The 13117-nt window shown below is 35.1% G+C and overlaps 1 protein-coding gene across 5 annotated transcripts in view; it reads left to right on the top strand.

The window, feature by feature from the left end:
- EPHA5 (EPH receptor A5) overlaps window positions 1–13117 on the top strand; it is a 336182-nt gene that overhangs the window by 302868 nt on the left and 20197 nt on the right. For all 5 annotated transcript variants that reach the window (XM_057309796.1, XM_057309795.1, XM_026508978.4 and 2 more), the window contains 3 exons: window positions 6405–6466; window positions 7908–8117; window positions 10930–11079. In XM_057309796.1, the coding sequence (XP_057165779.1) occupies window positions 6405–6466; window positions 7908–8117; window positions 10930–11079 (422 nt within the window). The remainder of the gene's footprint in view (window positions 1–6404; window positions 6467–7907; window positions 8118–10929; window positions 11080–13117) is intronic.

Here is a 13117-nt window from a genome sequence, read left to right as displayed (position 1 = left end):
TTGAGAGGTCCATAAGCATGCAGCCACTGATTTACCTTTAGTCCTGAGATGTAAAAATGAAAATGTTTTGAAGTATTGAGCATGCTTGAATTTTACATTGTGCATTTCACATAAGGAAACAAATTCTATGAACCAGTGATAAACCATGATGGAAATAAATTTAAAGCTAAAGTAGAAATAAAAGTCAGCTCATTAATTCAGTACCTGTTTTTCCTTGTTAGGGCATAGAATGAGGTTTAAGAAATATGTAAACGTAATTATTAGATATTTACAAGTGCTCTTCCTGATAAAATCTAAATTTTGCTCATCCAAAAAAAATAGAACTATAGAAACAAAATTTACTAGCTCATAGATTGACTCAGTAAATTAAACATTGTATTTTTAAAGTTATTTTCATTATTAATAAAAGAAAGCTGTCAGATTTCTTAATTCTTGTATTCCCCACCTCCTCTGAAAAGTCCATAATGTCTGACTCCATAAGCAATCATCTACCTTCACTAATGTCAGAACAATTCAAATTCATTTCTAATTTGAGAAATGAGCACCAAATGAAAAAAATTATCAGTGTAAAAAATCTGAAATATTATATGAAGTTTAGATTTTCTATTTATAGAGACATTTGGTGTTTTCATGCTCCTGTTTCAGGGAAGGTATATCGACTTTTTACTTTATTATCTTTCTACAAATTCAAATTATATAATGTTATAAATGATTTTTCCCTAAAGTGTTAACTGACTAAGGACCATAATGGAATTAAAATATGAGTACCCTTCTAGTTGCCCCATACTTTGTCCTCCCCTCCTTATCCCCTTAATAAGCATTATCTATTCCTGCTCTAAGCACAAGATTCCATTTTCTGGTTGACCATTAACCATTAATAATTGAACCATGATATTTGAGTTATCTCAAGTTGCCCTTGGGGTCAAAATAAAAGTAATTTCAAACAGCTGAAAGTGTTAGTATACTAAATGGAATATAAACCAAATAGAATGACAGAGTGCAATAAAACTGTAGATATGTAAGTATAAGCACAGGCTTACTTTAATTATTTACAAGTCTTGTAAAATATTTCTAAGAGAAACCCAGTGACAGTTTTCCTCCAGTGAATTATGATGCTTCTAAATCAAATGCTCCCTGAGTGGAGACTTAAGTGGTATCAAGTGTTTATTGATGAGCTAATGGTTTCAGAAAAGCATGTGGTATCAATGCAAATAAAATAATAAGCCCAGATTTAACTGCAGCTTTTGTGATGTGGCCTAGTTTACTGCTTCTCAAAATTGTATGTGCCTCTGAGGATATTGCTAAAATGCAGAATTTGTTTCAATAGATCAGATTGAGCACTAAGACTGTGCATTTCTAATATGCTCCCAACAGATGATAGCTTTGCAGACTGTTGGGGCAATGTTCTGAAAAGCAAGGGCTACATCAACATGCCCCAAATTTTTTTTCACCTAACGTTGAGGTATCTTAGGGAAAATGATTGCTTTAACAGGGGTGGCATATTCTCTCCTCTCTTGGATTTGTGATGGACATTAGCACCAAAAAATCACAGAGTAAGGAAACAAACTCAGTTTTTTTATTGTAGATACATAACCTCACATGTCATGTATCTGTCCTCTTACATTTTCAAGTGTGGGGTACAAATTAATTATAACCACAATGTTATACAACTGATCTCCACAACTTTTTTGTCTTGCGTAACTGAACCTTTATACCACTGAAAAGCAACTCTTCCTTTCCTCCTTCCCCCGCTGCTAATATAACATTTCCACTTTCCGTTTCTATGGGTTTTATTACTTTATATACCTCATATAAATAGAATCCAAGACCATTTCACTATAGAATACTTCAGAACACTCAGAACATATGTAAGTAATTGTCATATGTAAAGTTATATTATTTACTGAGAGAATCTGAATTCCTACCAGATCTGCCATTAATGGTTGGATAGTTTGTCATGCCATAGGCATGATTACCAAGCTAGTATTAACACAAAAGAGTAAATAATTGTGAGATTTTAAAATAAAATTTAAACTTTAAAATAAGTATTTTGAAATTATAGGTATCATAGTGTGGAGGAAAGGAAAACAGCTTTTATAGTCGGATAGACATAAATTTGGTTCCCAACTTTGGTTCTTACATATCTGCACTCATCAACCCAAGTCATATATTGAATCTTTTTAAGCCTCACATTTCTTTCTCTGAAAAATGTCTTCTGTAATACCACTATTATGGAATTTAATAAAATTAAAAATAACATTGTGCCTTGTAAAGAGTGAAAATCCAATAAATCAATAAATTGTAGCTCTTTTATGATTACCAAAACTGAATGATTAAAATATAAGGTTGGTGAATTCCACAAATAATGTGTTTCTATTACTACTTAGACTCTGCCTGGACTAGGTCTTTGGTAAATAATATAAAAACTCTACTCTGTGATTAGAATCATGTTTTGACATGCTTTATGAGCTCTTTTTATATAGATTTTTGATAATATGCTTTCAAAATTATTGGCAAATCTATTCTTTGTCTGTACTTCGAGCTGGATAATGGAAAGTGATTTATACAGTTTTATTGAATTTCCAAGGGTTAGAGTAAGCCACATTAATTATTGCTATGTCATTCTTGCAGACTAGCAGGAACTGAGACAAAACATAAGCCAAACTAAATATAATTAGCATTAAAATGACTGAAGCATGAAAAATAATCGAATGGGTCCTGAAGTGTCTTATTCTTGTCAACAAAAGAAGATCATGCTTGTTTGCAAACATTCATTTTAATTGCTTTTCTCCCATTTTCTAAAATGTGAGAAGTGTTTTAGTTCCCTATCATACTTCTCAAATAATATTTTTGTTATTGACATTACAACCTACACTGTCATAAATAATTAATCTTACTTTTAAAACTAGGTGATGAAATCTAAGAAATCTTATAGAACAAATGCCAGGTGCCCATTTCCCTAAAAAGTAATCATTTATTATTTTTCTATCCAAATCTATATTATTCAATGTCATAAGTCTTCTGATCAGTTCATTCACTTTAGAGTATAATTTTTTTTCTTCTAAGCTCAGTGAATTTAAAACATGCCTCTTAGTTTTATCACTCTGCATTAACCTCAGTATATTTTAAAACATGTCCTTTTACTATTAATAAAAGCATGCTACATAAAATTTGTATGTTTAAGGAACAAATTCATCAAAGAAAAAGATATTTTTACATGGGAATTCTATCCAATTTCCACTCAATAAACCTTGGGTGAGCAGTACTAAATATTTATCAGTGACCCACAACAGTGGAAAAAAAAGTCCAACAAATTAAGGGTAGATAAAATGAAGAAATTCTAGAAAAAGAGAGGAGGAGAGAACTGAAAGTTTTGTAAGTAGAGCTATAGGGAAGGTGCTGCAATCATAAAGGACTTGGGGTAGAGTCGATAATGATTGATAAAGATTGGGTTTCAGTTTGATGGACAAGACATCTACCCGTATAGTATGAGCTGAGGGGGCCAATTTCGTATGTAATTCATTTTGTATATTCTCTGGATATCTGCTAGAAATCAGTTCTCACAATTCCAATTATACTATGACAATTTACCCAGTGGATTTCTGTAAGTGGGAGTCAAAGTCAGAATAAAAGAGCTACCCGGGCTGATTCCAGAAAATGTAGGCCTCCTTCTAGTTGGGTGAGGGCTGATGTTTAGCCGGTACATACTCTTTGGCTCTATTAGCTGTAAATTTATTGAAATACTTCGTTAGTGTTTGATAAAAGCTGGTGCCAGAATTACCCAGTGTCCCCTTTATATGCCTACTCAGCTTCATCCCTGGTTACCTCTGAATTCCTGGAATCAGGTAAATGAAGGAGTGATGTCAAATATAGCAAGACATTCCAGGATACTCCAGCATTATGTCTGGTGTAACTTCTGATCCGTAGATACCTGTGCCAAAGCAGGTGTCAAATATTTTGGCTTTCACCCTTGGGGTAGTATATTAGTTGTAGACTTCGAAAAGAAAAGGGGCTTCAACGTTAATAAAAGTCTGAAATGGGCTCTTGGATGTGAGAATGGGACCAAAAGGGCCCAAAGCAGAATTTTGTCTATTTTAAAATTTGTCTGAATTAAAACGGGTATGGCAGTATAACTAAAGTAAAGTTAAATTACAAGTGTTTTTCCATTCATGAGCTTAGATTACAATTTTACTAAAGAAAAAAAAATTATAATCTTTTCTTCTGTTGTGCTGTGACAGGCATTTACAAATACATTATGAACTGTATTTATTTATTTTTTTTACTATTGTAGGCCCAGTCGGTTTTTAGTATTTCCCAACTCATGTCCTATCACTTCTGGATTACCAGAGTGAAAATACAGGGCTCTAGCCATAGTTGAACTTTCATGAGCAGATGCCTTGGCACATGCTGCCCCTTCTTCCTGGAATATCTGTCACCTTTTATTACATCAGTGACCCCTGCAGCCTTCAAGGTTCAGATCAAATGACATCCCCACCTCCAGTGCTCGTTCTCTGCACATGTGGCGTTTCACCTAATGTGGGCATCTACAAACATATGCCTAATGAATTATTTCAGACAAACTTTTAAAATTACTTTTATAAACATTAAAGAGGAAGAGAGAAATGTGACTGGCTTTGTAATATACTCATCACATTCCACGAAAAGAATATTCCTTCTGAAGTATTTTTTTTAAAAGATAATTATCTGAGTAAGAAATTAGACAGTCATACCTTATTATTCAAAATAGTAAGTTTTAAGTGATCTTGATCTTGAAGTAAAAAATCTTTTTTCCTCCTAGTTATTTCTTTTTCGTATGTAATTGTCTCACTTTCTATAGCTTTATTTGCACTTCTAGAAAGTGTTGTATGAATAAATATGCAGGTTCTGATTCTATCACTTAAATTAATCACTTCTTAACTAAAATACAGATGTTCTTCTGGAATGCCATTACATTAATTATAATGCATTTCCTGATTGTATGAGTGTTGTTTCTCCTCCTAATACATAAAGTTTACTAATAGACCTATGAGATAGATTTTTCTGACATAAGGTCTCTTTTTACTTACCTCAAAATACTTTAAATTAATACAAATTTTATGTAGCATGCTTTTATTAAATAGTAAAGGGACAGGTTTTAAAATATAGTGAGGTTAATGTGGGGTGATAAAACTAATAGTCTTGTTTTAGATATTTTCTCCTATAAAGAAGGGTTTTTGATCTTGCATTTTTCATCTTGTATCTCAGATATATACAAAGTGCCACAATTTTATAGGGGATAAAAGATTATCTATTTTCTTAGCCAACTTATGTACAGCAAGAAAGTTAACCAGCATATTCTAAGTGATAGGCACTGTTCTAAGTGACTTGCATAACCATTTGTCTTGCTGGATGCTCACCACAGCTCTGGGAGTTAGGTGCCATCAACACCTTCATTTTACAGCTGGGACAAATGAGGCACAGAGATAATAACTGATTTGCCCAAGATTGCACCATAGTAAGTGATTGATCTGGGGTTCGAAGCCAGGCAGTGTGACTCTGGTGTCTGTCCACCTAAGCTCTAGCTTGCACTTCTGTATCAGACATGAAAGGGGGAGGAAACAATGATTGCAAGAGAAGTTTCCAGATAGCAAGAGGAATTAGAACAGAGTTTTGAAGAATGAAAACATTTGGATTGACAGAGACTGTAAGTGTGAGACAGAGAAGGAAAAGAAAGGTAGTCATGAGGAAAGGAGTTATAAGAATATAGAAAGTTAGGAAAACACAGGGGCACCTGGGTGGTGCAGTCGTTAAGCGTCTGCCTTTGGCTCAGGGCGTGATCCCAGCGTTCTGGGATCGAGCCCCACATCAGGCTCCTCTGCTAGGAGCCTGCTTCTTCCTCTCCCACTCCCCCTGCTTGTGTTCCCTCTCTCGCTGGCTGTCTCTGTCAAATAAATAAATAAAATCTTTAAAAAAAAAAAAAAAAGAAAGTTAGGAAAACACAACACATATTCAAGGGATCATAAGGAGTGCAGTTAAATGGGATAGGAGTTTTTGTTCAGAATTGTGGGAAAGATAATACGTTCACAATGCTTTGCTGGATATTATTTGGTACATTATATCATTACCTCTATTAAAATAAAATGCATCCTTAAACTCGTTTTTTACATAAATTGATTTTAATAGTGAAAATTTTGTATTATTATGTCTTAAATGTCAATGTTATTATTCTTCTGTCACTTTCTTCTCACTGGTTCCACCCATTATACTAAGACACCATCATGTCATGAATTTACTTGCTACTCAAAGAGGACACTTTTTAAAAGAATATATGCAGTGTGGACAAAAATAAAATCTTCTACTAAACTTTTCCTAGGTAAGAATGCAAAATCAAAAAGTTGCAGTTCATACCACTGTTTTCTTTTCAGGCAAACCAGTGATGATAGTGACAGAGTATATGGAAAATGGATCTTTAGATACGTTTTTAAAGGTAGGTATAAAACACATTTAATTATTTAAAGTGTTGTTTGTATGTTGACTACAATGTTGAAGTTGAAAATGAGCCACTTTGAAGCAGAACTTTTAAATCGATAGAAATATCTGGAGTCAGAATAGTTATACTTCAAAAAATAAACTTTGGTTTATAAATTGTCCTTTTCAGAAACTTAAACAAATCCAAATCATATGTCCCTACAGTTTTATTTAAGTGTATGTTAATTTGCCCCCCAAAAAAAAGAAAGAAAGAGGGGATAAAGGAAGGGGAAGAAAAAAAAACAACAAAGAAAAGAAAGACAGAAGGAAAGAAAAGGAAAGGGAAAAAAAGAAGCTTTTTTACAAGTACCTAATTTGCTCAGAGTATATAATATCAGGCAGAGCAAGGAAAAAATGTCTAAAGGTCCATGCAAATCATCGGTGTTGATGAAGGGGTCAACTATGCTCATAACCCATCTGAGAGCCAGCCACTCCTTGTACAAGCAGGATGGTCATGTGGTAATTGACAGTATCACTAATGCTGTCAGATCTTCTGGGTTGCAGGAAAAGATTCTTTTTACCTACCAGTGTCTAAATTTTAATTGTTGGTAACTCGTTGTATTAGTATACAGCTTGTGCCAGACAATGTAACATATTTGCAGGCCTGATTAAACCTATAGGCTGTGACTTCTTCGCATTTCGTGTGGAGACTACTACTATTGATTAGGCAAGGTAACAGGACAATGGCCTTCCTGAGGATTATTCCAGGGGCCTGTGCATTGATGACAGCAGTCTACTGACAAGGCCAAGTTTTCTTCTCATCTCCAGCCTCTACAAGCTTCTGTTACCAAATTTCTTATACATATTTTCAAGTTCTCTAGTCTTGTAAGGCCGTATCATTCCTATATTTCAAAATAATCATTAGCTGGGCATTATGCTGTGTGTCCGCACTAAGTCCAGTGCCCTTGACAGAGACAGCAAGCTGCCAAGAAACACTAATGTTGTCCTGGTCGTTGCAACGTCCTCTTCCTCCCATGTGCTCCTGAAGAATCCCCTTCATCTCCTCTGGCCACTTGTTTTTTACCCAATATGCCTATTGAGCTAGCTTATCCCAAAGCACCTCAGAAAAGGTGCAGTGTTCATCTAAGGCGGGCACTGGGCTGGAGTGGTGAACATATTCCCCTCATGACTGAGAATAAAGGGATTACAATGCAGAAAATGGCAACTAACTGAGATTTTTGATAAGGACTTTCAAAGCCTTGATCAGCTTTGACCAGGCAGAGGACTGATCCATGTTACAAAGTTAACGATATATTTGATAACTTTTTCCAGGCTCCTTTAGATACAAATTGCATATGAATTTGGTGAGAATATTAATTTGGGGCTTGAAGGCAGATCTTTTCAAATTTTCCCCCAGTGATTGTTGTTGCTGGATTAATATTTCTACATCATTTTAATAGAAAAACGACGGGCAATTCACTGTGATTCAGCTTGTTGGCATGCTGAGAGGGATCGCTGCAGGAATGAAGTACCTTTCCGACATGGGCTACGTGCATAGAGACCTTGCTGCCAGAAACATCTTAATCAACAGTAACCTTGTGTGCAAAGTGTCTGACTTTGGACTTTCCAGGGTGCTGGAAGATGATCCTGAGGCAGCCTACACCACGAGGGTAAGATCTAACAGAATGCATTTCTGAAACACTAGACGAGAGACATTTAATTTTTAAAGATTTTTAAAGAAGATAGCAAAAAGGACATTCCTCTCACATAGGAAGACAGAGAGAGAAAGGGATGGTTTTGGAGGGGAAGATAAAAAATCCAGATAATTCTACTTGTTGGCTATCTGCAAATGTATATATTAAACTCAAGTAAACAATGTATTCACCGTATGAGGCACGATAATTCGTTTTTCTTCCTACAGATACTGAAAAAAAAAACTTTGAGTTCAGAGTGAATACAACAATATAAAAATTATTCAGAGTTCTAAATGTAAAAAAGAACGTTAAAGAGAGACTCTCCTACATTAAAAGCAATTAATATTATATATATGAATATATAAACATGTATAACATTATTGGGTAACTTAAACTCTGCACTATAGTGTCTTCATTTGTAAAACAAATACAGAAATATCTAAACCTACTTTTTAAGGACTCACATGATAGGAAATAAAAGAACTATTCCTTCAAGAAGTTTTGATTTACTGGAGGTATTTTAAAGCCTAATTACTTCCTTGACATGCTATATTAACTGTTAAGATCACATCTATGGAAAATTGGTCATTAACTCATGTTGTCATAATTAGCATAAATCAACATCCTTTTCCAGCAAGGTAATTGCTTCCTGAATCGATATGGTATGTACCGGACAATTCTTTCTGTGAAAAACTGTGAGTATTGGTACAACAGAATTTTCTGAACAGTCTATATATTGCACATTTTGAGTCTGAATCCCTTATGAGAAACTGTATTTAATTCTAAACCTTTTCAATGTTAAGAAGACATGAAGTTAGATATCCTCAATGTTCCAACTCCTTTTGAAGCTATAAATATTTATCATTGTATCTTTTTCACTATAAGATTTGGTTAACTTTGGTTAACAATACCGAGGACCACTTCCGGTATCTCACATTCTTAAGATAGATGTATTATACATTTTCTTATTTAATTCAATTTTAAAAAATGACTTCTATTCATAGTTTAACAATATACTCTTTTCATAGATTATAAGGCTATTTTTTTGTTTGTTTGTTTTTTGTTTTTTCAGTGTTGCTTTGTGACTCATGGATGTTTAGGGACTGTACTATGCTGAAAATCAAGAGTAACTTATCTAAGCAAACAAAGCCTTCTAATGGTTAGCTTAATAAATCAATAAATTAGTTGATGGGATATCCCTCTTCTTTTAGACCTAATTATCATTGTCATTATTTGCTTTAAATGAAACCTCAATTAAGAATTCTCTTGGGATTAGAGTTACACTTAATAAATTTAGCCTAAGCAAGAAGGAGGTTATAGAAAAATCCATTCCCAGTATGATTGGTTGATGTCTTAGTTAAATGCATAAAATAGATTTGTCAAGGTCTGTGTCAATGTATCATGCTGGGGCGGGGGGGAAGTGAGGAAAGGGGAAGCAGAGTTCCCAAGACCCTTAAGACTTACTCCTTTGAAATGAGCCATGATAGCAGTTTGTGTGTACTGAGAGATGAGAAGATATGGGAACTTTAGATAACTGTCACGTCAGATATGATGGTCTGAGGACCAGAAGAAAAATCCTAGGCTGAAGTTCGAAGTAACCAATAAACTACAATTTTAAGAGGAATAGTGATAACATGGTATAGATATCACAATGACACATAGCCATGCCTAATGATGTGATCTTACCTATGAATATTTAATTAACAAAAGTATGTATCAGGAAAGTCTTCTTAGAGTGGTGTTACCATATATATAAGGGACAAATAATTTAAACATAGTTTGAATAGTTCAAATTAACCTCAGCTCACGGAACAACTTCAAGCATTACAACAAATTGTTATTTCCTCGTGTCTTGAAACTTGGGTTCATAAAGAACAACTTAAGTTCCACTTTTTCTAGTGTATGAATTAAATTATTCCCTCTCTGCAAAATGGGAAGGCATAGGTTAATCTTAATCTTTTTTTTTTACAAGAAAATATTCAAAACCTATGCGCTTCCCCCTTAAATATATTTTTGCTTGTGGATGAAATGTTTGGTTTCCTGCGTTTGCCTGCAGGATATAAAAGTATTTATTTTGTGAACTAAGAGGAAGCCTACCAAACCATTTTTTTTTACCATGTAAAAAATTCCAAACTTGATAATGTCATAAGTTTTTCCCCACAATCTAATTTCCATAATTTTTAATATGGTTAAATTAAATGAGAGACCTATCTCTTAGGTGAAAATAAAAACAGTCTGTAACAGAACAAATACAAAAATAAGAGAAGTCAAACCTAAAAGAAATTGCGTGGTGATGGGGGAAAATATAACTATATCTGATCTTCACGCTTGTCTTATTAACTGTTAAACCTCTCAGGGTTGCATTCAGCAATCAAGACTTCCCATTTATAATTCCTATGTTAAAGGGAAAAAAAAAAAAAAAAACACCATGCCCTGGGAATTTGAGTCCTTTACTCTCTGCTAGAAAGTCATGAAAGTATACCTTATTGATTTGCTTGACTGCCCGCTTTCCCCCCTTTGAGCTGCCATCGTGATACTGTAATTGAGATGTGGGTCCTGTATGTGTTCCAGTAGTCAAACAGAATTTAAACCAGAAACCTTCCGGACAGGCAATTAGTAGTCAGTCTACAAGTGCTTACGGGCTGAGATATGTGAAAAGAGACTGCAGGCTGTCAAACAGATTCACTTAAAAATGCTACATCTCTTTCTAGATCTTTCCAGTGAGGTAGCGATATCCTGAGATTCATTCGAAGTATGTGGGAATTCTTTTATTCTCTTTCAATTTTAGGGAGGCAAAATTCCAATCAGATGGACTGCCCCAGAAGCTATAGCTTTCCGGAAGTTCACCTCTGCCAGTGACGTCTGGAGCTATGGGATAGTGCTGTGGGAGGTTGTGTCTTATGGGGAGAGACCCTACTGGGAGATGACCAATCAAGACGTAAGTATGGAGCTACTCCCTCAAGTTTGGAATGAAATGCTTTGTTCTCTGAGTCAAGAGACAGAAAATTTTTCATTTCTCACAATGACAGTTGCCTAAAAAAATGAAATACTTTGCTTACCCTCTGATTTGTTTTGTTGTTGTCAAAATAGCCTTTACGCAGAAACTCAAAATAAGTTAGTACAAAGGAAAGGAAGTTACTATTACATAAAAGCTCAGTCCCTTGCCAGACGGCGTTAGCTGTACTATAGTGACAGTTCACTCATTTTATGTGAGTACTGTTTTCAAAGATGAACGAGCCATCAGAGAATGAATACTGACAGCCAAGTTTTTATGATTTGCATTTGATAAAGGCAGCTAATACTCCAAACCGAAAGGATGAATGATATTGATTTAATAGTGGATGCTCTTAGGGAATAAAAAATAATAATCTACATTTCTTTAAATTAAAAAATGTAAGAAGAGTTGGATTGTCTATTTAATTTGGGGAAAAACACCTATTTTTTTCTTATATAGAAAAATAATTCACACTAAGAATAATAGGATCTTAAAATTAAAGGAAATATGAAAGAATCTTCTATTCAAGTTCAGAATGTTTGTTATGTGATGCCTGACACATGGCTCTTTGGTCTTTGCTTTTGTAATTTTCCATTGTTACTATTCAATACAGTCCTTCCCATTTTGGATCACATTGAAATTTGATATTTTCCCTTCAAATAACAGCAACAACTATGAAAGCAGCTAACATTTATTGAACCCTAACTATGTGCCACATACTGTCTTGAGTGCTTTATCAACTACCTCATTACTTCTTTCTAAAACCAGTGTATGGAGCAGTTTTAACTCAACAGCATACTGATTTAAAACATTTATTTTTTTTCCTCCAATTATTTCTTTCATCCACGCTCTGTAAAATCTCCCACTCCTATGCCTTCAGGGGTTATTAGACAGATACTACAGCTCTTCAGCTGCATTTTGTTGAAACAACAGTCCCATGCCAGTAATTAAGATTCAATTTCAGATATAAAAATTCAAGTCCAGTCTAAATCAAAGTCAATGCCATATCCATTTCAAAGTGGTTTCCGCAACTACAGAGCCAGCCTGACCCTCAGGACCTAGACGGGGAAGGAAGAACGGTCACGTTTTTGCTCCTCCTCCTCCTCCTGTGTCAAAATTTGAATCTAGGTTTTTCCGAGTTGTCCTTGATGGCTATGTAGAAAAGAAAGGGCAAGATTGTTTTTATGTGAGTTTGCCGATGCCTCCTGTGGGTCAGATACCTGAACACTGGTTCTCTAGTGAGGTATGTGTCGGAGCTCTTGCACAGACGCCTGGGGAAGGCCTCGCTTTACGGGTCGCTGGAGGCTGAGGATGCACTCCGACTTCCCAGAGTTCCTCTCACTTGCTGTCCTCTCCCAACCTCACGGGCTCTCACCGTACAGTACACGTGTGTACTTCACCCGAGGGAAACCCCTTCTGCTGGGTTGCTCCGCCATCGTTTCTTCTTTGGATTATTATTGCAGACTGCTCCAGCCATCCTGCCTTCTTCAAGTTTCTCTGCGTGAGAAACCAAGGTCATACTTCAGCTTTTACAGAAGTTATTTCACAGCCTTCTTCTCTGATAGTAACAGTAAATTGGGCTTAATGCATTCCCACTTAACAAGCCTACAGCAAGGCAGCCAACCCCTTTTTGTAGTTACCTCAAATTACTACCATTGGTTTTCTTTGTGTTCCACTCACTTGGCTTTGGGAGGGAGTGCTGACTTATATTTCTCTAAATTTGGGAGAACATAGTAGCTATTCTCTTCAGCTTTATGATTTTAGGGCTAGGGCTATGGTTAAAAAAAAGTATCACTGAACTCTTGTTATATATTTAACAACTCATCAGAAAGATGCTATTATTATTCCTGTTTTACAGTGAAGAAACAGAACTTAAATTAAATCACTTTCTTAAGGTCACAAAATCAATAAAAGTTACACCAGAAATTTCAACACGATTCTCTAAAATTTGTGTACCAAACTACCGCACTGTCTCTGATTG

The sequence above is a fragment of the Ursus arctos genome, unplaced genomic scaffold (assembly GCF_023065955.2).
Source record: "Ursus arctos isolate Adak ecotype North America unplaced genomic scaffold, UrsArc2.0 scaffold_9, whole genome shotgun sequence".
NCBI classification, from domain to species: Eukaryota; Metazoa; Chordata; class Mammalia; order Carnivora; family Ursidae; genus Ursus; species Ursus arctos.
The sequence above is the reverse complement of the archived record's forward strand: the minus strand, read 5'-3'. Positions and strand labels throughout refer to the sequence as shown.